The sequence below is a fragment of the Ursus maritimus genome, unplaced genomic scaffold (genome assembly GCF_017311325.1).
Source record: "Ursus maritimus isolate PB19 unplaced genomic scaffold, ASM1731132v1 scaffold_21, whole genome shotgun sequence".
In the NCBI taxonomy this organism is placed as follows: domain Eukaryota; kingdom Metazoa; phylum Chordata; class Mammalia; order Carnivora; family Ursidae; genus Ursus; species Ursus maritimus.
Window position 1 is genome coordinate 53263399 of NW_024424564.1, and position 27507 is coordinate 53290905.

At 62.8% G+C, this 27507-nt stretch overlaps 1 protein-coding gene across 2 annotated transcripts in view; it reads right to left on the reverse strand.

Moving 5' to 3' along the window:
• LOC103674134 (protein Wnt-7b) overlaps positions 1-26743 on the reverse strand; it is a 48220-nt gene extending 21477 nt beyond the window's left edge. Inside the window, exons 1-2 of one of the 2 annotated variants that reach the window (XM_040637067.1) lie at positions 26673-26743; positions 1494-1720 (exon numbers count right to left, since the gene is read on the reverse strand). In XM_040637067.1, the coding sequence (XP_040493001.1) occupies positions 1494-1720; positions 26673-26743 (298 nt within the window). Of the gene's footprint in view, positions 1-1493; positions 1721-22332; positions 22416-26672 lie in introns of those variants that run through there. The other variant, XM_040637066.1, reaches the window with a different exon arrangement.
• Positions 26744-27507: the final 764 nt, after the last annotated feature.

Here is a 27507-nt window from a genome sequence, read left to right on the forward strand (position 1 = left end):
GATCCGAACCCATCTCCGTCATGAGCAACCCTTGTGGCCGCAGTTGTGACCTCATACCTCAGCTGTGCTGTGGGGGCGCTCACAGCGGCCTCAGAGCCCGGAGTCTCAGGGGTGAGGGGCCAGGGAGGCAAGCGGACAGCTGGCAGAAGCAGGCACCGAGCAGGCCCGGCGCCGACGCCCTCCCACCTGCGGAGCATGGGGCACGCAGCCCCGCCCGGCCCAGCCGCCACCTGTGGGGCGGGAGCTGCACTTGGGTGGTGGGGCCCTAGGGGGGTGCCACCCTCCCGCCTGCGCCAGGTGCCACCCACAGGCTGCTCACCACAAAGGGGCCCCGGGGGCTTTCCCCTGCACCACCCCCAGCCCTACGCAGGGCGTTCCAAGCCCCGCAGAGCTGGGCTCTGGCCTGGGTCCCGGCAGCTGTGGCTCCTCGGCCCGCTGGGATCGGAAGGACGTGTTGTGCCTACACGCTGGGGTCTGAAATAACAGGGCACCCCCTGCACGCCTGGCACGGTGCCCCCAAGTCATCACGCCCCCATCTGACCCTCCTGGAAGTGCAGGTTGCGTCAGCTCCCCGCCCTCACTAGTTCAATGGCAGTGTAGTGTGGACCTACTGCGTGCGGGCCCGGGAGCGCACTAGGGACCCAGACGAGGGCCCGCTCGCCAAGAGCTCGTGTTACAACTGAGGACACTGAGGCCCTGAGCGGCCCCAAGTGCCATGCCCAGGGTCACGCAGCTGGATTCCAATCGAGGTCAAGCTCTGGAAGTCTCACTTTTCCCTGTAAGCTCCCCTCAACCGGGCCTCAGTCTCCTTCCCTGTAAAATGGGCACCGTGGAGCCTCAGGGCTGTGTGAGGACACAGATGAAGCACGTGACCTAAGACTGTGCATGGCGCAGTGGGACACAGCAGCGGAGACCTGGCCACCCCTGCTTGGCATCCTTTGGTAGCTGCCATTGCCCATAGAATTGGACACCCAGCCCCTTCCCCAGCCCGCCTCCACCTGCACCCCCTCACCCCCCACCCTGCCCGCCAGCCCGTCGGACTCGGCGCTCCCACACGCACCAGCATCCCACGCGTCTCTGCTTGGCTCTCCCTCTGCCTGGAAAGCCTTCCACATAAACGGCACCATTTGCCTCCAGCCGCCCCCCCCCCCAAACCCCATGCAGGAACTCCTGCTCTTATCCCATTTCCAGATACAGAACGGACGCAGGGAGAGACGGAGAGGCGTGCCTGGTTCCGCACAGCGGCCGAGCAGGGCGCGTCTCTAAGCCCCTCACCGTGCTGTCCGCCGGCTACCCTAGAGCCCCACAGCCCGGCGAGACGCCCCTCGGCCACTCACACGTCTGGGTCTCCCTGGGGTGCTGGACCGCCCCCCCCCAGGCCGGGCTCAGAGAAGGGTGCTGGGCAAACGGCTCTAGCAGAGACACTGGGGTGCTGCAGCCCCGCGCGGCCTTCCGGGGTGGCCGGGTCCCTGCAAGCCCGGAGGCACCCTTACCTACTCGGAGCTCTTGCCCGAAGACAGTCTTCTCGCCGAGGGCGGAGCAGTTCCAGCGGCCGAAGCGGAACTGGTACTGACACTCGTTGATGCCCATCTGTGCCCCCTCCCCGATCACGATGATGGCATCGGGCCGGCTCTGGCAGATGGCGCGCTGCCGCGGGGCCAAGCCAGGAATCTTGTTGCAGATGATGTTGGCTCCCAGGGCCACGACGGATGACAGCGCTCTGCAGAGAGGGGAGAGGACACGGGGAGGTGAGTGGCAGCGCAGGGCCCCTCGCCCTCTGCCTGCTGTCCTGCCTCTCTCGGTCTCTCAGCCGGTGGGTTCCAGGCACCCACCACGTGCCAAGCTCTGCCACCAGGGCACAAAACACAGACCCCTGCCCTAGAGAATCCATTTCCCATTGACCAAAACGCATGATCCCAGCCCAAAAAGGCACTCACACCTGTGCCTTCTCAGCCTCGGAACGGCCGGAGCCATGGGTCACAAGTGCTGGGAGTCAACAGTCCCTCGGAATGCCAGGACCCCAGCTCCCCGTGCCTCTGAATCAGACACAGACCCTTCGGGTCAGAGAACTTCACACCTGGGATTCGATAACCATCAGCTCCGAACTGTCCACAGCCACCCCCAAGAGCACACCCCAACTCTTGACCACTGGGCTCCCCCATCACTTGCAGCTCCTGGGCTCCCCTGGGGTTCCTGGGCCAGGCAGGTTGCTGAGCTGGCTGGCCGTGCTGGGAGGCAAGCCCACAGGGTCCTAATTCCAGTTGCAGCCCAGCTGTAATCTTGGGAAGGTGCTCTGCCTCTCTGAGACTCAGTATTCACAGCCATGAAATGGGCATATAAAGCATCTGAACCCTCCCCCACCACCACCACTACCACCACATAGGCTCAGACCAGACAACCACAGGGAGAAAGGCTGCACCCATGGGGACTGCTGTTGTCATTCACTCGTTTCTGGACCGCTGGGTCGACTCGGGGAGGAACCAGGAGCTGATGTGAATTGAGCACCTACTGTGAGCTGGGCTGGGCAGGGTCCTCTTTGCAACATTGTATCCTCAGAGTGGTCCCCTGGGGGGCGCCTTCCAGAGACCAGAGGGCACTTGCCAGGCTCACTCTGTTCACTTGAGATGTTATCAGCGTGTTTCTCTTCTGAGTGACATTCACCTACCATACAGGTCACTGTTTTAAAGGGTACAGATTTGGGGCGCCTGGGTGGCTCAGTAGTTAAGCGTCTGCCTTAGGCTCAGGGCGTGATCCCAGAGTCCTGGGATGGAGCCCCGCATCGGGCTCCCTGCTCTGCTGGAAGCCTGCTTCTTCCTCTCCCGCTCCCCCTGCTTATGTTCCCTCTCTCACTGCTTGTCTCTCTCTGTCAAATAAATAAATAAATAAAATCTTTAAAAAATAAAATAAAAAAAATAAAGGGTACAGGTCTGCAGCCCTTAGTCATGTTCCAAGACATTTCCACCCCCCCAGAATCAGCAGGCACTCCCTACTCCCTCCCCACCCCCAGGCCCTACGACCATGACTCTGCCTTCCGTTCTTGTGGATTTGCCAATTCTAGACCTTCCATAGAGATGCAGTCACATGGTATGAGCCCTTCCGTGTCCGGCCGCTCTCACTTAGCATCGTGTCTCCCAGGCTCGGCCACACTGTGGCAGGTGTCCGTGCTTCCATCCCTTCTATGGCTGAGTCACGTTCCATCATGCGGAGGGACCCCCTTCCGTGTGTCAGTGGGCCAGTTAGCGGCCACTGGGTGGGTTCCGCCTCCAGGCAGTTGTGAACAGGGCTGCTGTGAACACGGGCGCCTAAGTTTTTGTTTGAGTCCCTGTTTTCAATTTTGGGGGGCACATCCCTGGGAGTGGAATTGCTGGGTCGAATGGTCGTTCGTTTAGCTTTTTGAGGAACCACCAAACTGTTTTCCACCAAAGCACTACCACTAATTTGGTTTTGGGGTACCCAGAGGAGGAGGGACAGCAAGCGGGGAGGAGGTGGGGGCTGGTCTGGGCAACCACTGAGATCCAGAGGGCCATCTGGCTTCCAAACCAGAGACCAGACTGGCTTAGTGAGGGACAAAGTGTGGGAATGAGGGGGACCACCAGGGGCTCCCCAAAGCTGACGTCCACGGCCCTGGCCTTGCAGCACCCTGAGCTCCCTGCTCCTGCCCACTGGCTGCCAGCCTCTTTCTCGAGAGAAACAAGTCAGTGTTTTTCCAGGGCAGCCAAGCACCCACAGCCAGCTGGGAAAGTCCCCGTGTGGCGCGAGCCCACAGCACGTGCCGCAAGCCGGGCCCCCCAGTGACACTCAATCCCCACGGCCCGCCCGCCCCACTCCCTAATCTGGCCAAGACCCCCCTGGGTCTCCCACGGGCACAATGGGCAGAAATGCCCGAGGCTGGCGTGGAGGAAGAGCATCTGGGCGGGCTGGGCTGGGAGCGGGCTGGAATCTGGGGAATTCAGCCCAAAGTAATTGTAGATGCTCAGAAAACCGACCCGGGGAACTGAGATGGATGGGAACCAGCCTCCAGGCCTCGGGACGGAGCCTGCTTTGGATCCTGGACACTAAAAGCAAGCTCCCCATTCCCAAATTCTTCCAGCAGTCTCCAGGCTGCAGAGCCCCCCAACTGCCTGGGGTAAGAACCCTGCTGGGGGTAGGAGCTTGGACAAATGGGTTCTGAATGGGGGACCCCAGGGGACTGAGGATGGACCCCAGGGGCCAAAACAGATCATTGCAGCCCTGGTCTCCCGCCTCCAGGCAGATCCCCCAACCCCCTGCCAGCACCCGGGTCTGATCATGTCACTCCCTTGCTCAAAGCCCATCCATTGCTCCCCAGGCTCCTTGGCGTAGAATCGGAGGCCCCCCGGGATCTGGCCTCCGACCACCCTGCCACCTTTGCCTGTGCTGGTCGTCTGCCCGGGCTGTTGCTCGTTTTCGCTTTTTTCTGTCTGGCAAACTCTACCTGCCTTGTGCCAAGTGCAAGTCCCCTGAGCTCAAACCCCTTGGCCCCAAGGCACGGAGAAAGCACACGGTGAGCTCTTGTCTTATCGAGCACCAACCTCACCCACGGGCTCTCACCGTGGCCTCTTCCACAGCCTTCCCAGCAGACCACAAGCACCTGAGGGCAGGACCACGTCCCAGGGAAATCTGGGGTGCCCGGGGCTGCCCCCTGGCGCTGTCCAGGAGTGTTTGCGGAATAGCTGAACAAATGAGTAACTACTCAAAGATGATGTCTGAAAGATCCCCTACCTCTTAATAACAAAAAGACAAGCCAATTTAAAAATGGTCAAAGGGGGGCGCCTGGGTGGCACAGCGGCTAAGCGTCTGCCTTCAGCTCAGGGCGTGATCCCGGCGATCTGGGATCGAGCCCCACATCAGGCTCCTCCGCTGGGAGCCTGCTTCTTCCTCTCCCACTCCCCCTGCTTGTGTTCCCTCTCTCGCTGGCTGTCTCTATGTCTGTCGAATAAATAAATAAAATCTTTAAAAAAAAAATGGTCAAAGGACTTGAATAGATATTTCTCCAAAGAGCCGTAAATGGCCAACGAGCAAGTGAAAGGATTCTAAATATCACTGGTGAGGGAAATGCAAATCGAAACCTTCGAGGTGCCACCTCACACCGCTAAGATGCCTACGGTCAAAACGACGGAAAGCACCCGGTGTTGGCAGGCTGTGGAGAAATTGGAACCCTCGTGCATCGCCAACGGGAACGCAAACCGGGGCTGCCACTGTGGACGGCAGTCAGGAAGTCCCTCAAAACGTGAAACACAGAATTACCAGGGGACCCAGCAATTCCACTCCTTGGTCTATGCCCAAGAGAACTGAAGACAGGTGTTCAAACAAACACTTGTGTACGAACGGATGTTCATAGCAGCACTGTCCACGAGAGCCAGCAGGAGGAAAGGACGCGATGTCCCCCAGCGGCTGAACGGGCAGACAGGCTGGGGTCTATCCACACGATGGAATGCCATTTGGTCATAAACAGGAGTGAAGTATGGATCCCTGCTCCATGCAGAAACCTCAAAACTGGTCGCTAAGTACACAGATGCCGAGACTACACACTGCATGAATGCATTTGCAAGCCGTGTCCCGCAAAGGACAGAAAGTGGACCCACGGTCACCTGGAGCTGCGGGGAGGAGGCACGGGGAGCGCCAGCTCTGTAGGCGTGATGACGGTAGAGGTGATGCGACCCAGCACGGGAGTGCGCTGACACGCCTCTGAGTGACAAGCTTTCAAACGGTTCATGTGGCAAATTTTATGTTATGTGTATTTTAAACACAATTTTTAAAAAATTCTATCTACACACAGGACTTCTGCACCCCTGGACATTGGTGGGACAGGTAGAAGGGGACAAGAGGGGCCTTGCCCGGCTGATCCCCACTTGTATGCTTCCAAGGACATGCGGGGCTGAAGGAGCAGGGGGCACGAAAGCCCCCACCCCAGCAGCCAGCAGGTGAAAGGTGCGGTAAAGGCATCAAGGAAGACAGTCACACAGTATTTTGTGCCAGGAACAGAAATACCCAGATATGGCTGCTGAGTAATCATTTTGAAATTGTCTCCCTTAGAATGTGGGGGTTTATCCATTCATGAAATTAAATACACCCATTCTGAGCGCCAGCCACGGACCACACGGGCCTCTGCTCGGTCTCAATCATCTCTCCTTACACCCCCATGTCATAGCTGTGCAGACTGCAGCTCAGAAAGGCTAGGGGACATGCCTGAGGCTGCACAGCCAGGCTCAGAGCCCCGTCTCTGATTCCAGAACTCAGGCCGAGGCAGCGCTCTGGTCCATCACAGGTGCATAACAAGGACCAGAGCCTAGAGCGGGAAACTATGCCCACTTTTTAGCCTCGAAACACAGCTTTAAATCCGTTTCTTGCTTAAAGTCCTCCAAGGTGACTCATTAATTCATTCCAGGCTGATGGACAGCTTCCACTGCCGGAGTTTGAGGTCTCAGCCACCTGCCCCTTCCCTTCCCTGCAGCCCTGAGAAGGCCTGCCCTGCCACACCCCAAGGCTTGGCCACACTGTTTCTTCCACCTGGAGGGGCGGGGGCTGCAGTTATGGGCCACTGGCCCTCATTAGGGAATCCGCTAGAGTGGAAAGGGGCATAAATACATGATAACTAGAAATTGGTGATTTGGAGGAGGGGAAGGAGGGTGGAAGGATTGGGGAGGGGAGGGGGAAGGAGGGTAGAAGGATGGGCGTAGAAGAGGGGGGTAAAGGGGGAGGGAGAGGAGTGGGGAGTAGGGAGGACTGGAGGAGGGGAGAGGAGCTGCATCCTGATATATTGGCAGTTTGGGAGCGAGGGCATGCCTTGGGCGCTCTCAGCAAGCTGCCCGCAGGGTGGGCCTGGCTCTCACCCCCAAGCAGCAAGATCCCCCGGGGGGCTTCTCGGCCCGCAGCTGCCCACCCAGGTGCCCCGGGACAGCTGGCGGGGAGCTTCTGAGTGGCCCTGAGCACAGAGAAGCCGGGCTGGCCGCTCCGGTTTCAGTTGCTGACTTTTTCCACGGAAAAATTCTGCTCCAGGCTCATTTCCTTGTGCTATTTGGAGGCCTCGGGACAAAGGTAAGAGGCCAGGAGGAGTGGGCAAAGCTGAAAGTCTGGAAATGTCCCTCAGCCCTGGCCGGGCCAGCCCCACGAAGGGAACTTCAGGGCAAGTGGCAGCAAGAAGGTTCTGCCTTGTCCCCAGGGACTGCGGACGGGCCTCTGATCCCCGACCAGAGGTGCTGAAGCCAGCAGAGGGCCAGAAGGGATGCGCTTCCGTTGTTCCCTGGCACCAGGCATGGGGTGCCAGCGGGGCTGCCGTGGGACAAGAGGAAGAGCTTTCCACCTGTCCCAAGGGGTCAGGGCTGCCTCTAGGACTAGGGGATGCCAGAGGGTGAGGGGCGAGGGGACCACTGCCAGGCGACAGATGGTGCAGAAGTGGCCAAGAGGGTGGGACACTTGCTATGACATCACCCACCGGGCAGCCCTGTGGGGCAGAGGGTAGGAACGTGAGCCCCGGTGCTGGCCAGCTTGGATGGAACCCTGGCTCTGCCTCCTCCTGGCTGTGAGACCTTTGGTAAGTTTCTGTGCCTCAGTTTCCACATCTGCGAAGTGGGAGTACTGAGAGCCCTGCTCCATCAGGGCTGCTGGGAGGAGTACGTGATGCTGGCCAAAGATGAGCGGTCATCAAGGTTGGCCGTTATTAACCCTCACTGGGGACCCATCACTGACCTCCATTCATTGAGCCCCCAGGATCCAATTCCTCGTGGGGATCAGGGACCAGCTGTACTTATCGCAAGGACCAACACCTACACTGGCAATTCGGAAGCCAGTGAGTGTCTACACCCGCCACTGCACCCACCACGATTGGGTTCACTCCTGGATCGGCCCTTCCCTCTGAAGCAACAGATTCAGTCCAGGTCTACACACCCCCGGGAAGCAAGCGCTCACATTCGCCACAGGGCATGTCTCCAGAACAAACTGGGAACAACCCCCCAGGTGTCCGTCAGCAGGAGACTCACAGAGTTTGGCACATTCAAGCGGCGGGAGGCTACGGCAATGACAAAGGGCAGACAGCTGACGTGTGACAACGTGAGTGCCGAGCGGAAGAGCCAGACAGGAGAACATAACCTCAGAAGTCAGAAGTTACGCTTGGCTCCGAGGCATGGGTGGGGAGGGGGCTCGAGGGAGACTGCCGGGTTCCAGGTTGTTCTGAGAAACGGTTTGCGCGAGTGCCCACATAGGTAAAAGCGCGTCAAGCTGTCCGCTCGGGATTTCCGCACTTGATGGAAGTTACAGCGCAACAAAAACGTAAAATAGTGCAACACGAAACGTCGTAGGGCTGGCAAAACCCAAACGAAAACTGCAAGCTTTCTTACAAAAGTTCAAATACAGACAGTGCACTTAAGAAAGGCAGTGTGCACACTCACAACCATCCCCTTGTGCCTCGTCTGGGTGCCCGGCGCCGGGGGCTAACCTGTCCTGCAACAGGGGTCTGAGCGGGCCACTGTGGGCTGGGCCGCGTGCAGCCCAGTCTGGTTAAGACCCCGTCCGGGTCAAGGCCCAGCCTGGGGGGGCTCCTTGGGAGGTCAGGGCTGCCTCCCCTCCCCCGACTTCCTTGGGGAACAACGTCTGGGTCACCTCACAGGGACCCCAAGGCCCAGAGAGGAGAAAATGGGGGAGCCAGTGTCTCACCTATGCCTGGGACCACAGCCATCCTATCCTCCCCCGTCTCCACACAGGACACCCCTGCTTCACTCAGGAGCTAACGACCCTCCAATCCTGTCCCAGGAGCCAAGCGTCTAACCTACATCCCTCCTGCTGTTCAGAGTCGGTGCCTCAAGGAGGTGTGGGCAGCTGCCGTGTGCTGGATTCTGGCTAAGAGCTTCCCTCAGTGAGAGGGTGCCTTTTATTGTTGTTATTATTATTATTGTATTACTCCTTTAGCATAGGAACCAGAGGGCCAGAAAGGTCCAGCCACCTGCTGAGTAGCTCAGGGAGGGAAGATAGGGAACGGGGTTTGGGACCCACACTTCCCACCCCCAGCCTGGTCCGTGCCCCATCATCCCTGTCCCTGACCCTCAAAGAGAGCTGGGGGACACTCACTTGTTTACCTGCAGAGCCTCCTCCCCCACCAGTCCCTGGATGGGGGGCAAGAGGCTGCATGTGGGGCCGACCTGCACGGGGAGCCTTCACCAAAGGGTTCCTGAAGGAGGACCCCGATTCGTGCCAGGGGCTGAGTCGTGAACTCCCTCCAAACAGGCCAGCCCCCGCCCTGTTGCTGGCCCCAGGATGGCAGGGGCCTTGTCGCATCCCGCACTGCGCACTGCGCCTGGCACCGACCCCCGGTGGTCCTCGCGGAACGCGTGAATGAAGGAAGGGCAGAGTGAAGGAGTGCCGTGCACAAATGGAACCACTCACACCTGCCGAGGGGCCCTCTTCCAGGGGCAGTGACGCCCGCCGGCCCAGGAAGCCAGCACAGCCGAGACATCCTCAGTGGGGCAGGGGCTGGGGACACCCGTGGCAAACGCCCGTTTTCACGTAGACGGCTACAGGTTGATTAAAAATTAGCTTTTATTCCCACTTTACATCCGATTGAGAAAATGCCAGCCCTCCCTGTGAAGGCCTCGGTCATCAAGCCGCGGGAGGTACACAGAGGGGGCCAGGGCCCGTGGGGAAAAGGCTGCTCCGAAGGAGCCCTCGAAAGGGCTTTGACCCCCTGGCACTACCAGGGACGGGACAAACTGTGCCTTTTTTATTTAGAGAGTCAGAGAGAAACGCCATCATCGCAAACCCTGGAGCCATCTGATCTGTGCACAGGGCCCCAAAACTATGGGCCCTGCCGCAGCCATGTGTGCTGAGGAGGCTGCAGGGCCCAGGCACCTCCACCTCAGTACCCCATTTCTCTTACAAATTCCCCAGCAACCGACCCCACAAACCACAGCCCAGGATGCCCCGGCAGAGGGGGAAAGCCCCCCCCACACAGCAGGGCTGCCTACCCAGCCTGGCCCGAGCTCCTCTTCTGCACCCACTCTCTGGACCAAGTACCAGACATAATGCAGCCCACCCCCACTCCAGGCTTCTGAGCTGGGGCAGCCCCTGCCCCGAACCAACCACAGAATCCTGGGAATGTTCCCTAGGCTAGGACCGGGGCAGCCCTCCGTGGGGGAGACAAAGTATCCAAGTGCTTCCCAGAACTCAGACCTCATGACTAGTCTGCGGGACCTCAACATCCCAGACCCCTCCCCCACAAGCCACAGGAACCAGACGGGGGTCACCGGGGGACATCTGTCCCTCCCCGGGTCCCCCTCCCTGCTCAGGTGGCGAGTACCACTTTTAGGAAGGTCAGCAGTGATGAGAAAAGCCTTCCCCATGGGCAGCCCACCGGGCCCCCTCTGTCGTCCGGGCCACCCACCTCCCTGCCCCACATAGCAGGACGGCAGCCCCAGAGCCTGAGCTGTCAGGGCTGGGGTGTCGGCCATGAGGTTGGCCCCAGGCACCCCCTTATCGCTCCACCCCCTTACCACTCTGCCCCTGCACCTTCGTTCTCCTCCCAGACCCGCTGACCTCCCCAAGGCAGAGCCCTTCCTCCCGGAGACCTTTTCACCCACCTGCCCCCCAGGGGGCCAGGACTCTGCGCCTGACGCCCTCAGGCCTCTCCTAAAGCCATCTGGGGTGAGGCTTATGCACCCCCACAAGCCGCGAGTTCCCCAGGATGGGGATCCTCAACACGGCCCAGCACCCACCCCAGCCCTGAGCTGGCCTTGGACGTGAACTCCCACCCCAGCCCTAGCTCCCTGGAAGGTGGGGACAGGCTGACCGGGCCTGGGCCAGATCCCCTGTCTCCCTCTGGGGCCCCATCCCTGGCCCGGGCCCCAGCTGCCCAGCTGCCCAGAGCTCCTGCAGCCCACGCTCCTGGCCCGGGGCGCTTTATAACTCTTCCTTCTCGGGCATCCTCAGGCAAAATATTTGAAGAATGTTCTAATTATCTGCGATCAGCCAAGGAGGCGGGCCCGGTCCACTTGTCCAGGAAGTAACTCGGCAAATACCTGGGAAGATGGCAGCTGGCCCCCATGCCCGCGCACCCCATGCCCCACGTCCCCACTGGCTTCTCTGTCAGGGAGGCAGGGCTCAGTCCGGAGCTTCCCAGCCACAGGTGGGCCGGAAGCCCGCAGCAGTCTGGCAGGGCCGCAGCTGCCCGTGGCCTCTGAGCTCCTACCTGTCAAATGGGGATAAGAACGTCTTCCAGGTCTGGGGTCACTCTGCAGACCCCCCAAGCCACCATCACAGTGCCAGAGCTTGGCACCAACAGGGTCCCCGCAGCCGTCCTCTGTGGGGTAGAACAGGGTAACACGGAACAGTTGGGGCAGAGCCGGACACAGCCACTGCAAAGGCCCGGGGGCACTCAGCCCGCCTGTCCTCCTGGTGTTCCTTAAGTCTGCTCATGTCCTTCCCCTGCTGGAGCTCTCGGCCCTGTTCAGTGCACAGCATGGGGCTTGGGGACATTCCCAGACCTCGGGAAGACTGTTCTGAGCCTCAGTCTTCCCATCTGAAAATAGGGATATCAGCCCTGTCTTGGCCAATGGCTCCTCCCCCTACTGGCCTGGGTGGGAAGAACTTGGAGGGGGGAGGGGACGCCCTGAAGGGGAGGGCAAGCCAAAATGACCACCCTTCCTGAGTGGCATCCCCCCCCGCAGCTCCTCGGGGTGGGCCTTGCCGGCCTAACTTTACAGATGAGGAACGGGGTTTGCAGAGAACACCCAGAAGGAAGCCGCATGTGTGGCAGGCAGGGGCTGCCCCAGTGGAGATGCAGAGAGAGGTCCGGAGACAGGAAGGGACCCAGGAGAAATGAAGCCATCCCTCTGCCCCTCCCTGCCCTGCCCAGGCCTCAGTTTCCCATCTGCGTGTGTAGTGAGGGATCAAAGCAATACCTGCGGCTGTATCCTAAAGAGGGCTCTCTGAGCTTGAGGTCCTGTGTTCGAGGTCTGCTTGGCCGCTGACTCTCACTGGCCTCAGTTTGCCCATCTGTCCAATGGGGAGAACAGCCCCTGCTCGTAGGTGGGGCTCCTGCAGCCTGGCTCCCTCCACCATGGGTCCTGCCTGCTGCAATCTTTCCAGCCCACTGCCCCGCTCAGCTCACTGCCCGCAGTGTTCCCGGGGAAGAGAGCGGAGCGTCCGCCTGCTCCCTCGCGCCCCCGGCGGGCAACCGCCCGCCCTCCCCACATAGCTGGCATTCCTGCCTGGCGTTCTGGGACCCCACCCTGGAGGGAAACCAGGCAATCCTGGGAGAAAGCAGGCAGTGGACAGGGGTCTTGGGCAGGGCTGAGGCTGTTAGAGGTGGGCAAGCTCAGCCAGGGGAGCACAGGGAGCTACAGATGAGGGGGCACAGGGCCCGGAGGGTCCATCCAGCCCCCACATCCAATAAGGCAGTGAAATCAGGACCTCATCCATTCACTGTGACCACAAAACCCCAGGTCATTGACCTCTGACCCCAGAAACTTCTAGACCTCTGCTGGACATCCAGGGCCCATCATGACCCTCCTGGGTTCAGGCCTCACTGACCAGCAAGGATAGAGGCGCCCAGACCCCTCCAGTAGCCGGGCAAGAGTCCAGGCCCTGCTTGGTGCATCCTCTTCCGAGAAGCCTGCCCCTGGTCTCCCCTCTGTCCTCCCTCCCAGCATGGTCACCGCTAAGCTGGCCTCCCGAGGGGGCTGCTGGGCGCTGAGACTCAGCCACACCTGTCTGGCCAGGCCACGGACATGTTTCCTGTACTTTCTGCTGTACTCTGGACCTCCCCAGGCTTACCCCTGACCTCTCTCCTCGATTCCCATGGTGCAGGGGCGGGACACTGACACCTCAAGGTACGTGGCAGCCGAGGCCTGAGCAGGGATGAGACCCCTAACCTTGGCCTTAGCCTAGGCCCTTATGCCCCCGATCTGTCAGACACCAGGGCACCCTGCAGGCCTAGGTGACCAGGATGTCAACCTGAAACCTCAGGACAGATGGATGGACAGACAGGAGAGGGGAACAGGTGGAAGGATGCTGGCAGGGCGTCTGGCCCATGGCCAGGCTGGGAGTCTGGGCTCCTGTTGGGTCAGCCAGCACCTCAGCCTTCTGGGCTACTCTGGACTTGGTCCAAGCCATGGGTTCGGGGGCTGAGTCCCCATAGTCAGAGAACATTGGGCCATCCCCTCTGTGCAGGCTGCAAGGCAGGGCTGAACTCCTGGTCCCGGGACCTTGCCTCAGGCCAGCATCCTGGGGGGCCCCCTTCCGGGAACAGATGAAGGCGGGGGCCTGCCTGGGCTGTGGGGCTCCCAGAGAAGATCCCAGCTCCACCCAGGCTCTCCCCAGTTCTATGGCCCTGCCCTCAGCTCTCACCAAACCTGGGGAACCCTCTGGGCTAGAACACCCCCTTCACTTTTTAAGCATCCCACTGCTCCCTCTGAGAATTCCCGGGCCACCAGGAACCCCAGCCAGCTGCCTCGGCTTAGATGCTTTATGGGACAGGGTGCTCACTGCCCCCCAAGAGCAGTCCACTCCCCCCTCATCAGGCTGGCTGTGATGAGCCACATGGGGGGGCCAGAACCCCTCCCTGGGCTCAGCAATGCCCCTCCCACCCCACACCGTAACTAAGTGGCCTGGAGTCCTGAGCACCAGCCCTGCCTTCTGTGGCCAGCCTCCACCTCCCATCCAAGGCCACACAGACACCTGGCAAGGATCTGGTATCAGGGCCAAGAGCAGGACCCAGCCCTGCGGCTTTTCTCCCCACTTCTGGGCTCTCTGCCCCAGGCCCTAAGGACCTGTTTCCTCAGCCTCCCCTCTTTCCCCTCCTCCTCCCCCTGCAGGAATTTCCACCTCTGCAGGAAGGCCGTGAGAGGGAGCCAGGGGTCACTCTGGGCTCATACTCAGACTGGCCTGGAACCCTCGGTTCTCCCCACCTCCCTAGAAGGGGCCGGCAAACCGCCTGTGGCCCAGGTCCCCTGGGGCGGACACTGGACAACAAGGAGGATGTCTCCAACAAGTGCAATCATCACGCCTCACTCCCTGCCTCGTGGCTCTTAGAGCTGCCGGAAAGGGAATAATGGAAGAGGGGTGAGGGGTCCACCCTCCACACCTCCAGGAGCCACGGCCTGGAGTGAAGTCCCCCTGATCACACGGCCAGCCAGGCAGGGTCTGAGACAGAAGACCTATGGGAGCCCGGGGCCAGCTCTCAGCCCTCCACCCAGCAGCCTTCCCCAGACACTGACCAACAGCAGTCTCTACCTGGCATTCCCAGGGCTTGTGTCCTTGGGGTGCCCCACGCCCCATGCTCTGAGCTACTGGGCACAGATAGAGCAACCCGAGCCACTGGGTTGCGCTCCCGTGACACCAGCCCGCCCCTAGGCTCCCCGATGCAGACTCCTTGGCACCCCCCCAGGCTGGCTGCCGCACCCTAGCCTGTGTCATGGGCGTAGGCATCGTGCTCCACCCCCGGGGCAGGGCCACCAAGGGGGGCGAGGACTCTGCCGGGGCCATGGTGGGGCTTGGTCCATAGGTGTGGCACCTGAGCCGCCACGGGGCCCGGCACGGAGGGATGGCCCACAGGATGGCCCCCAGGGACGAAGGGGATGGCAGGTGATAGACGTGGGCTCCTTCCAAAGGGGGGGGCGTGTCGGCAGCACCTGGAAATTCCCGGCGCTCCCCGCCAGCAGTGAAGTCACCCCGCGAAGACCTAAGTCAAGGAGCCAGGAAGGCACCCAGCCCCCTAGCCCACCCCTGGGCTCACCCATGCGCCCTGGGGGCCCACACACCTGGGGCCATCCACTGGGCAAGTGGCTCCTGACCAGGTCGATGGGCCTTGCTGGACCCAGACACGGGAGCAGCCATCTGACCATCCAAGGGGGTGTTTCCTGGGCACCAACTCAGCACCAAGTGCTGCACTGGGTGCTGGATGGCGGGGGGGGGGGGCATGGAGCAGCGGCCAACCCACAGCAACTACCACAGGCCTGGCCTCCAAGTGTGCTGACAGCGCCCCTCAGCCGCACCCTGCCCCCATCCACCCTGAGGGTCCTGCCTCCCGGAAATCCGTCCCCTGTCCCCAGGCCCACCTACATGGGACATGGGGGGCAGGACCAGCCTCCTCTGCTCCCCGTTTCCCCTGCTTGGGGCACTCAGACCCAGGGGCTTCCGTAGCGCGGGATAAAGCCGCTCATCCCTGCCCTGCTTGAGACCTGCCCTCCCTTGGCTCCCCAGGCCTGGGGCTGCCCTTCGCCAGTCTGACCTCACCTCGCACGGCCCCAGCCCACTCTGACGGGCGGCTGCCTGCTCCCCGTGCCCCCTCGGTCAAGAACGTCGCTCTCCCTAGCACATTCTCTAGGACCCAGGTCCGAGGCCACATTCTGTGAGGGGTCTTCCCTGATCCGCTCACTGCAGATGGGTCGGGGCCCCTGCTCTGTAGGACCCCCCAGGGCTTTGTGTACATGATGGGGTAGGAGGGGAGCTTCCCAGTTAGACCCGCATACACGGCCAGCCTTGTTCGCCAGGCTCGGGGGCTGCGAAGAAGGGCAAGCTCGGAGTAGTGACAAGGCCTGGCAGGAAGGGGAGGCGGGGATAGAAGGGGTCGGAACACCGAGACCCACCACCCACAGGGACAGTCCAAGGCAGGAAAGGGGAGGGTTGCCCGAAGCCCACGGCGCATGGCGACTATGCCCTCGCTGGCCCAACTTAGAAGGTCATGAGCTGGCCAGTCGGGACAACCTTCTCTCTCTGCTCAAGCCAGTCTCAGAGCCCCTTGGGTTGAGACCCAAGACAGGGAGGGACCCAGGAGCAGAAATCTGAGGGCCTCTTGGCCCCCTCACATATCAGGAGGGAAAGGTGACCTCCGTTCCAAGTCTAAACAGAGAGAGAGCCCTCGCTCAGAGCCTCATGACTCCCGGTCACTAGACAATTCTAACCAGCTGGAGCAGTCGCTTTCTCTAACAGACAGTGAACGAGAAGGCAGACAGACCTGGGTTCGACTATGAGCTCAGCCACCTTGAGCGGGACCTCGGGAGTCACTCGGCCCACACTCCTCCCTTCATCGCCCCCCAAGTGGGTGGCCCTGGCTTAGCTCCCCTTTTCCGGCGGCCAGGGAGAAAACAAATTCAGAGCAGACCCCAGCTGGTGTGCACCCCTCCGCCCTGTGACAGAAGGCCTCTCCAAGACGACGAGAGCCTCCCACAGGTGGGACGCAGAGCCCTGCACCCCCGTCAGGGGTCTGTGTGGTGGGCAGGCAATTTCTGCCGGAGGAACTCCCATTCAAAAGGGCTGTTCGTTGGTTTGCCACTTGGGACAGTGAGGGCCTGTCTCAGGTCTGGATCCCTCGGCACGGTGGCCCCTGCACCCCGGCAGCACCAAGGCCCCCTTCGGGGAGGGTAAGCTAAGACACCACCCGCCCTTGTCCCAAGGCTTCTTCCGTCCCAGACCCTGCTCATTCACAGCTCCCGCTGGGCACAGAGGCAGGACTCCAGCATAGTGAGCACCTCTGGTCTGGGAGGCCGTGGAGAAGGCTCTGGAACAGGGGTGGCCTGGGGTTGGAGGGTGAGGTCTGAAAAGCTCTGGGGGCCCCCAGTCTTATCAGGATGGGACTGCCGGGGATGCTGACTCGGGCCCCTCCAGACTGCGGCTGATGCCTGGAGAGCTGCTTGCCGGTTAGGCTGCCGTCCTCCCCGTCCTGCTCTGGGCACCTAGTGGGCTTCGGGGTCTGCAGGAGGGTGGCCAATTGGGATGCACAGTTCTGGCGTGTTCCGCTCACATCCTCGGACTGAGTGCTTCGTGGCGTCATCAGTGATGAGGAACTACCAGCTCTGGCGGGAGGCTGAGGCAGGGAGAGGCGTCGGCAGGCAGGGTTCTGAGTCTGGCGCTGCGCTCTGCCGCGAGGCTGTGGGATGAGCTTCCCAGGGCCGCCGCATCCTCAATCACAGAGCCGGCCAACCACACCCCGTGGCTGCCTTGCACAGAGGACCCGTGAATCCTGGCTTCCTTCCAGGCAGGGCCCTTGCCCGGCATCCCTGGCCCTCAGTCCTGCATCTGCTTGAATGCTTCTGGGGCTGGCAAGCTCACTGCTCCCCTGCCAACCACAGGGCTGGCCCAGCGGCCCAGGCCTGGGGCTCCCCCCACTCGGAGGGTGAGGACACCCCGCATTGAGGGCAGGACTGGGAGGGGGCCCGGGCAGGCTGTGATGGAGACAGGGAAGATGGAGAAAGGGAGGAGGGAGCGCACCTGTGCCCACCCCCACCCTGTTAGCCAGCCCAAGGGGAGGCCCCAGCCCCGCGCCAGGGAAAGAGGACAAACGGAGGTTTTGTCCTTGGCCAGCGGGCGGCCCGCACCACACAATGACCCTTTCATCAGGCTGAGGGAGCCCTAGGTCGAGGTTTCATCTGACAAGAGAGAGCTCCCGGCCTCTTGTCCCTTGCTGGGGGAGTCCGGGGAGGGGGGGCTGAGCCCCATCTGAGCCGGACCCGGACCATGCAAAATGGAGACTCCAGGGCAACTAGCTGAAGCCCCTCCATCTGCCACAGGGCGGGAGGTGGAGTGGGGGAGAGGCCCTGAGAAGTTAGGGGACTGGCCATGGGCCACACAAAAAGGGGTGCTGTTCCGGGTACCCCCCAAACCTGAGCTGACGGAGGGTCTGGGTCTCTGCAATCAAGAGTTCCACCCCATCCCATTCCCCACCTGCCACCACCCTCGGGGTCTTGCCCAGGCCAGCCTGACGACAGAGCCTTGGCCCAGACCCCCAGTAGGAGTTCTGGGTTCCCCACAGGCTATGCAGCCCTGGCCCCCTGCCCCCCAGTGGACACGGTGTGTGATTTGCTAGGTCTGTGTCCACAGCGTCCCTAGAGGAGCCAAGTGTGGAAACACGGTGCAGTCAGGACCTCAAAAATTACCCCCTTCGTGGTGGCCTCCTCCCCACAGAGCGTCTCGCGCCTGCCCCGATGACCCCGGAGGCCCCAGGCACCTGGGGACACCTTTCTCTGTTGGGCCACCATGGGGAGACTTTCTCCTCACAGGCAGTGGCTGAGCTGGTTCCAGATCCGGGAGGGCTGCTATCCTGGGTTCTGTGTGACTTCGGGAGGACCTCTCTGCTCTTCTAGGTGTCACCTCCTCCAGGAAGCCCTCTGAGACACCCCAGAGAGTTCAAACACTCTCCCCTGAACAAATACAGCCACCAATCCTCTCTCTGCATCCCAGCTAGCCGGGCTCCCTGTCCCTAATGGCTGAGAGGGACCCCATCTCTCGAGCACTTGCTGTATACCAAGCACCCGGCGGGTCACGTCTCTCCATTTGCTCGCTGAGTCCTCACGGCCACTCCAGCTCCAAGGCACAGCCGAGTTGCAGAATGCACCCCAGGCAGCAAGAGGAGGAACAGGGACGGGAACCCCGGACCAGGGAGTACTCAAGGGAAACTCGGTCAGAAAATGAGCCTTTCGGGGGTGCCTGGGTGGCACAGCGGTTAAGCATCTGCCTTCGGCTCAGGGCGTGATCCCGGCGTTATGGGATCGAGCCCCACATCAGGCTCCTCCGCTGGGAGCCTGCTTCTTCCTCTCCCACTCCCCCTGCTTGTGTTCCCTCTCTCGCTGGCTGTCTCTATCTCTGTCGAATAAATAAATAAAATCTTTAAAAAAAAAAAAAAAAGAAAGAAAATGAGCCTTTCTCCTGCGGGTCCTCACGTGGCTGCAGGGCACATGGGACCTGGAGGAAGCACTGGAGGATGCAGCTTCCCCTCCTGGCCCTTCCTCCCCGCACACACAGGGTCAAAAGCAGTCATCTCCATCCCCCCTCTGGTTAGTGGCTGATGAGCTGTGCCCACTCGGCGAAGGCTCCAGGAGCACTTTGTGACAGGAGGAACTCCATCTCTGCAGCCAGGCCAGGGGTTCCTGGGAGGTTCCCGGAGCTAGCCCCCCAGGTGCACACCACTGCACAGAGCCACATGTGCCTTGGAGTCCCGGTGGCTTGGGGGCCCAACCTGCGCCTGCAGAGGAAGCATCTCCATCTCCCAGCCACCGATGAAGAGACTGTGGGCCAGAGAAGCCCCCGGGCCTGCCCAAGGCCACACGGCACAGCAACTCCCACACCTGGACAGACGCAACCTGCAGACAGGGAGCTGCTCGTCCCAAGGGGACCCCAGTGCACACTAAGCTCGGGCAGCCCCGTCCCACCGCCACACAGGCTTCGATGCCAGGGGAGGGGGCCTGATTCAGCAACGCCTGCCCCCCGGGGTCATGCCCACAGTGGTTCTGGGACTGCGGTTGGCACCACCAATAAAGCCACAGCAGCGGAGCCAGGAAGAGGCCCAGCCCTGGCAGGGCAGTGGTGAGCGCCCCCCCCACAGCCAGGTGGTCGGTGAGTAACCGCCCCGTCACCCATGACTCACCCAGCTCCCCAGAGCGGGCGGTCACCATGAGAGCCGCGTAACCGGAAGACCTGGGGGGATCATTGTAGCCAACCTCCACATCTGGGAGAGGGAGGCCAAGACCGGAAGGGACCTGCCCAGGACAGTAGGCCAGCCTGGTCCTGGCATGAGGCCCCCAGACCAGCTGACCAGCACCGCAGCCCTCTTCTTGGCCTGTGGCCCCCCCACCTGCCCTCCCTGGGGCCCTCACTAACCCCCCACTGGCCCTGGAAGCTTCTGCTCTGACAACAGTGGAGCAGAGAAGGGTAAGGCTGGCCAGAGCTGCCTCACAAGGCCAGCCAGACTCAGCATCAGGCGGGGGCTCAGGGCCCTTCCAGGCCAGCACACCCGTCCGACCCAATCAGTGGCAGGGGCCCAGGCATGCATCTGGGATTCGCTATGCACGGACCACAGCCCAAGACAGGGAGCTGGGAGAGCAGCCCAGATGAAAAGGGCAGGATCAATTGTCCACCAGTGTCTGTGATCCCAGCAGTGGGATGCCTTCTGGAAAGTTCTCTGGAGCAGAAAGAAGCCTCCACCCAGGGCCCCTCCTGCCCCTGGCATCCTCAGATCCCACAGAGCCGACCTTCCTAAATATTCCTGCCCTCGTGAGGTGGGCTTACTGTTGATCCCCAACTGTTCTCAAAGCACCTTTGCACCAGCCCACCTCCACCCCATCCGGGCATCCGCGCATAGCCGCCCACGAGGGTCTTCCCACCATTCTCACTGCCAACTGCATCCGCAGGGCCCTACTCCCACCCGTGGCCTCCTCCAGGCCCACCCAGCCCTGTACCCACCAAACAGGCCATGGGAAACCCCAGAGCTCCCTCTCTTGCTCCTGGGAACAGCTAACTGAGTCTCTGCTCAGGAAAGCCTGGCATCAGCACTTTCTCTCCCCCTGGGGGCTGAAGGTCAGGCTGGGCTGGCACTGGAGCAGGGGTCCCCAAAGGCAGGGCAGGGGGCAGAGTCTGCTTTGCTGCCCCCCACCTCCTACCCTGGACCCTAGCACTGGCCCAGGAATGTTTGGAAAACCGTCGCCTTTGGAGACTTTTTCCCAACAAAGCTGGCAGTGAACACGCAGGGAGCGAGCCCATGTGGGCACAGATGGTAATCACCGCAGGCCTGGATTGGGGGAGCCAACCCTGAAGGAAAACTTCGGGTCTATGCGTGCATACTGGCCCCCACCTGCCCCAGGGCCCCTCACTGCTGCCTTGGTCCCATTCTGTCCAGCTCCTGAGCCCCTCGCCCACCTCCTGCTCTCAGATTCTTACTCCAGACCACCCCCCGGAGGACTCCTGGTCCCCTACCCCTGGACACCTCCGTACAGATGCCAAACCTCGGGCAGCTGGCTCCAAAAATGATTTCTTAAGGCATAGTAGCTGCTGATTCTCCAGCTAAAGATGGAGATGCGGGGGTCTTCAGGGGAGGGGGAAGCTTCCCCACTTCTGACCTCTGACCTCTGAGAACTGGAGGCTGGGATTCCAAGGCCCCCGTGGTTGATCCATTTCCCAGGAAGGGTGCCAGAAGCAGGACTCTCTGGCCTGGCGCTCTCCTAGCCCGATTCCCCAAAGATCAGGCGGTCCCAATCGGCCCCCTTTCCCTGCCTGGGGCGGCCTGTTTCTCCCCCCCCCACCCCCACCCCCCGCCCGCCTTCCCCAAGCGATGCCTCTGCAGCCGGGCTGCCCGCCGGGCCTGGAGCACTCTGCGCCCGGACCTTGTAATTATGTCCCACAGCCCGGGAGACCGCGGGCCTCGCAGCATCTGGCTGCGGTTGCGAACTTTTGTTTCAAGATGCGCGACTATTTATAGAAGTAAAACTGGTAGGATAGTAATTTCCTAGGAGCTGGAGGAGAAATTGGCTGCGCCTCTATTAAAAGGGGGTGGGGGCACGGCGATTTATTAGGACTGTGGCCGCGCGGGAGGTGGGGGTGGCGCAGGGAGCGGGAAGGCAGCGCCTGCCCCCTCTGGCCGCGTTAGGCGACCCCGGACGTGGCCCGCGTGTAAAGGAGGGGGAGGAGGAGGGGTGGAGAGAAGGGGAGGGAGAGCTAGCTCTGAGGTTTAATCAGTAGCATCCAGCTTAAATTCCCCCAAACGGCGGTTCCATAAATCAAACTTCTTTTTAAATCGGAGGCCAGAGCATATGCGTCCCATTAGGAATCGGGCGAAGCCACTGCTGCGCCGACGCGCCCCCTCGGCTCCCTGGGCCCGGCCGAGCCGGGCCGGGAGCTTCCCGGAGCCCGGTGGGCGCTGCCCGGCCCGAAGCACACGCGCACCCACGCTCCGCGCGCTGCCTTGACCAGGACAGCAGGGCGCACCTCGGCCAGCCGCACGCCGGCTGAGCGACCCCCTCGCGCCCAGGTGAGGAGTCGGCAGTTGCTGGGTCGGGCGGCTCAGCGCCGCGGGAAGGCGCAAGAAGCCGCAGCCACCACCGAGGACAGCTTGGGCGCTGTCTGGCGGGGCGCAGAGTGCACGTGTGCGCCTGTGTGTACGCGGCTGAGCGAGTGTGTGCGTGCGGCTCTCTCGAAGGCGGCACAGGCGGGCCGGCCCCGTGGTTTTATAAACGGAGGGGGATCCCGCTGGTCCCGGACTCGCGTGGGACCGCGCAGGGAATCCCCGCGCCGCCGCGCGCCCTCCCGCCCTCGCCCTCGGTGCGCGCATTCTGGTCCACCGGGGCAGTAGGGCCTCTCGCGGGCCACGCTCTCTCTGTCCCCAAAGCCGTAACTTCTCACTGCTGCAGCCGCCCCCCAAGTCCTCCACTTCGGCGCCTTAGGCAGACGAGGAGACCCAAAGTCCCAGCCTACCGAGCGCGTCGGGCACCCGGTGCCCCGCCCAGGGACTCCACTGCCGAGTTTCCTACCAGCCCGGCTCCTGCGCTGGACGCCGAGGAGAGGGCTTCCTCCGCCCCCGCCCCCCCTCCGCCCGCCCCGCGTGCGGCCCGCGGCACTCACAGGTAGCTGCCGCTGGACAGGATGAGAAAGATCTGCGGACAGTACACGGAGAGGAGCGCGCCGCGCGGCGACAGCAGGAGCATGGTGGGGCGGCGCTCCTGGAAGGGCTTGGCGGGCCCGGCGGGCAGGGCGCCTGGGCCAGCTGAGGCCGGGGTCTCCGCGGCCCTCCCCGAGGCGGGGCGGCGACACCAGGCGCTAGGGACCAGGGTGCGCGGGCCCCAGCGCAGTATTCGTCCGTGCCCCGCCACCAGGGCCGAGCATCGCGCTGGGGCTGGGGCTGGGGCCGCGGCGGGCGCTGGGACTGGAGTGTGGAGCGAGGGGACGGGCAGTGGGCAGCGGGTGCTCCTCGGCGGCTGTCTAAACCTCCGTCCGTCGATCGGTCGGAACCGGCTCTGTCGCTCGCTCTGGCTCAAGTCTCCAAGTCTCTCGGGGCGCGCAGCTGCCATTGGACGGGCCGCCCCTACATCCGCCTCCTCTGCGGGCGGGTTTTTTAAAGGGGAGGCTGACCCGGAGCGCGCGACAGGAGCCGCCCCCGGGGCTTGCCCAAACTGCCTTGGCCCGTATCCCCCCCACCTCCCCGCCCAACTTCAGCGAACCACACAGCGCTGGCCGGCTCCGGAAGGTGCACCTAGAGGGAGGCACCGCCGCGTAACCGCGCGGGGGCGTGCGCTCCTCTTGGGGGGGCTGTGCTCGGCAGTCTGTTCTGGTGTTCGCATGCAAGTGCCTGCATGTGCCTGTGTGTGCCCGCGGGAGCGTGGGCGCGTCTGTGAGGGCGCAGGTGTGTGCGCACGGGTGCACGGTGTGCGCTGCCCCCTCGCCCGCGTGCGCCCCTGGGTTTGGTTAGGCTGGCCGTGAGTCGCATACGCTCACCCTAGCCCACCGGGCCCAACCAGGCAGGACTCACCTGTGCACATGCGCACTGGTGTCTCTGCAGGGTCCTGCCTCAGCGCCTCTTTGGAGAGGCAGTGAGAGGCACCCCTAATTGGTTCACAGAGGCCCCGAACTTTGTCTTCCGCATCTCACTTCTGCTCTCCTTGGCGAGTTGGTTGCGACAGGTGTAGGCAGGAGCAGATTCAGAAGGACACACTTCCTAAACAATCCTTCTTCCAGTGATTTGTTTAAAGGCCAGAAACCCACCTCCTATTTTGAAGTTTTGAGTCCCACCTCCTCTTGTCTGCCAAGCCTGGCTATATATGAATGATCTTCCAGATGCAGCGTAGACCCTGTCGGCTGGGGTGAAAGCATGAGGCAGGGACGATGACAAGAGGGGTCTGTGCGGATATGGCCAGTGGTCCAGGGGTGGGGAGTTTCCCAGCTTCTGGACCTGGCACGGAGATTCATGCCCGGCATCCAGAAGCAGGGGGCTGCCCCCTTCACCTTCATCCCACCGGGCCCCTCTGCCTCTCCCAGGGCAGGAATGGAGCAGGGTTGATCCTGGGACTTCGGGACCCCACTTCCAGTGGGCAGAGGGTGCCGGGATTCCAACGGCTTGTCCCTGCCCTGGCTTGGGCCGCAGCCTGGGGACTGCTTGGTCCAAAAGTGAGGAACTGTGACTCCCCAAAGCCATTCGTTTTGAAATTGCTCAAAATCTAAGGCAAACCTACTCTTGGGGCCCTGACCCCCAAAGGGATTGTGAGGCCTGAGTTCTCCATCGCTGCTGGTCTGGGAGCTTCCCCCAGGGACTACACATGTGTGTGGTGGCTGTGTGTGCATGAGTGCGGGAGGTTCCCAATGTACATTCACAAATGTGCACACACAGGTGGGGGGGGCGTGATCCCGGAATAGCCCCCTAATGCGTGAAATCTCGGACATTTGGTTGGAACTTCTGTGGCCCTAAAATCCGCTATCTGGAGGAGTCCCCAGGGTGGCGATACCGAGGTCATTAACCGTGGGGAGAGCTTGGCTGGTGTGCACAGGGTGTTTATTGGAGCCCCACCTCTCCCCCCAGGGCACCGGCACCCAGGCCGAATCTGCGCAGTACCCGGTGAAGGACGTGCTACCGGAACCCCACTTTTCAGATGAGGGAGGCAGACTGGGAGATTAAAGCACCCACCTGAAGCCACCGATGAAGAGTGCGGGGGAGGAATGAACCCCCAACCTCACCCTTAGTGCACTGGACTCCCAAGTCATTAGCCCCTCAGGTCACATCTGGGCCCAGCTCCCCCCTCCTCCCTGCCTTGTTTAGCCAAGATGGCTGGCAAAGAAAGCAAGCCCCCTGCTCCAAGGTGGACAGGCAGGGGCTGGGGTAGCGGCAGAAGAGGAGCCCCTTCCCTTAGCAGGTCCAAGGGTGGCTCCCTGGCTTTCCCCGATGTGGTTCGCAGGGGCATTTGGAGGCTAGGTTTTCTCCTCTCCCCCCAGGAGTGTGTGTTTTAGGGGGCCCAGCAGGGGGAGGAGCCTCCCACTCCCCAGCTCGTGAGTGGAGGCAGAGGCAGCGCCCGGCTCTCTCACCCCCTCCCAGAGGGCAGGCACACAGCCCGGGTCTCACTCTCTGGTCTCTCTCTACTCAGACACGGGTCACCACCGTGTTCAGGATGGCCAGAGCCGCAGTCCCATTCACAGAGGAGAGAGGGAAGCTGCCCTGTGTCCGGAGATCGGTAGGTCCATCACCTAGGCCTCTGAGCCCTGCAACCAGCCCCAGGTGCCCAGGTTGGGCACCACCTGGAGCTCCTTTTGCTGCCTGGGGTGGGGAGGGAAAGGTCATAGAGCGCTTCCCACAAGCTGCGGGGGCAGGTGGGGGGTGTTCTTTGGGATGACTCCTGTTGAGAAACTGGGGCTGGTGCTAGGAGGACTGGTCAGTGGTGGAGGCCAGAGCCAGTCCCAGCTCTGCCTCTTACTCTTGGGGACAAGTGACTTGGCCTCCCTCGCTCAGTTTCCTGATCCTTAAAACAGGGACCTAACTCTAGGACTGCCAGGAGCGGACAAGGCCTTTGTGCTGAGAACCAGAGAGAGCCTCATTAGGGGCTGCCCATGACTTTGGGGGATACAGGGAGAGGAACTGCAGGGGCTGCTGGAGATGGGAAACAGTGCCTCCCTCCCAACCCCCACCCCCTGGCGGACTCAGTGCAGGCACCCTCAACTCCATAAACAAACACCCAGGGACACAGCCTACACAGACCCACAATAAATAGAGCCACCAGCAGCCGGCGGCATGCCAGCCCAGGCCTGCAGAACTGAGGCTAGGACAGGGTCTTCCAGCCCTGCCTCTGCAGCCCCCCGGCCTCAGTTCCTGCTGGCTGGGCCTCAGTTTCTCCATCTGTAAAATGGCGGAGGGAGCGACAGAAGGACCGGCGATAGACGAGGTGGTTCTCAGGTAGTGCTTCTATCCCTCAGCCCGGGAAGCCCCTCCTCCGCCTCCCGCGGGGCTGTTCACCGGCTGTGCTCCGGTCGGGGGCCCGCCTGCCTCCTGGCCGCCGGCGGCGCACAGTAGGGGCGCAAGGCGCGGCAGGGCCGGCGGCCGGGGGCGCCCCAGCGAGGTGCACCGCACCCCCTCGCGGTCGCATCGCCCTCCACCTCGAGCAAGGCCGAGACAGATTCTGTCTAAAGGAGATCGCAGCTCAACAGGTAAGGACTCGGCTGGGTTCAGGAATGTGGAAATACGACTCGGAGCAGCGACTGCACCAGCAGCGAGCGCAGCCCGCCGGGAGCCCGCCCGCCCGCCGGGCCGCGCGAGGGGGAGCGCGGCGAGAGGGGGCCGGGCCGAGGGCCCAGGGCGGGCGGGGGCGCGGGCCCCGGACCGAGCCCGAGGCGGCCGGGCCCGCCGCGCGGCCCATCCCGAGCCAGCCGGACGAGTTGTCAAGGCAATTTCAACACGTCCGGGTGATGGATAGGGTCGAAGGGCCCAGGCAGGTGCCCCGGCCTGCAGGCTCGCGGCCGGGGTGCTCGCCCCCCGCCCGCCCGGACCTTCCCGGCCGCCCGACACCCCCGGCTCCTGGCCCCGGCGCGCCCTCCAGACGGCGAGCGCTCGGCCCGGGCTCGGCGCCCAGCGCAGCCCGGGGGAGGGAAGGCGCGTCCCACCCCCAGGGCCTGGAGCCCAAACAGGTGAAAGTACGCGCCGGGCACGCACGCCGCTACCCGCGAGCCTGGCCGCCGCTGCCTGCGCGCCCTGCTCTCCTTCCACCAGCCCTGGCTGGACTCGGCGCACTTCGGGAGTACCTGCCGTTCATGGGGCTCGGGGGCGTCTCTGCTGGGCTGGGGCGAGGGTCCGACACACAGGCCAGCCCCGATCCCCAAGAGCTGCCTGTGCCCCCTCAGGCCCTACGTCTCTGCTGGGACCCTCTGGAACCGGTTCCTCCCGGCCGCCCCTACCCGGGGCTGCGGCCCCTGCCCACGGGGATACTCACCCGAGCTTCACGTAGAGGACGCCAAAGCAGAGAAACACGTAGAAAATCCACTTGCGAAAGTTTCTGTGCATGATCCAGGGAGGGGGGCTGCGCCATAGACAGCGGCGGCCGGAGGGGACGCGCGGGCCGGGCGGGGAACTGGCAAGGGTAGGGGACTTCGGTGGACCGCTCTCAGCCAGCGCTGCGGCTCGGGCGGCCGGCGACGCGCGGGCACTCGGCGCGCGCTGCCACCATGGTGAGCCCGGGGCGCCGCCGCCGCCGCGTGCGGCTGGGTAGTGACCTGGGCCGGGAACCGCGACCTCGGAGCTGGGCTGAGAGATCGCCGGGAACGACGAGCGCCGGCGGGGGCCGGGCCCCAGCACTGCGGGCGGGCGGGCGCTGCCTCCACTGGGCGCAGCCGCCTGGGGCCGTGCGCGCCTCGCCGAGCGCCGCGGCGGCCAATGTGTCCGCACTTGTCCGCCTCCCCAGGTGACTCGCAGCCCCGGCAAGCGAGCTGCGAGAGAACGAGCGCGCCCCAGGTAGGAGGATCCGCCTCCCGCCCGCCCTCCTCGCTCGCCGCGCGCTCTCTCTCCCTTGCTCCCGGGCTCTCCCCTCCCTTTTCTCCTCCCTCCCCCGTGACACACAAACACATCCACCCCGCACACACACCCCCCTGCCTAGGCCCGCTCCCTTCCGATCGGCCTCCTGGGACTGGTCAGGGGGAGGGGGATTGGGTGCGCGGAGTTGGGGGGGGCGCCCGCAGGGGAGGGTGCGTCTCGGAAGAGACACCTGCGGTGGGGCTGGCCGGTCCTCTACGCCCTCAAGGGTGGGGGTGGGGCGCGAGGGAACGTCCCGT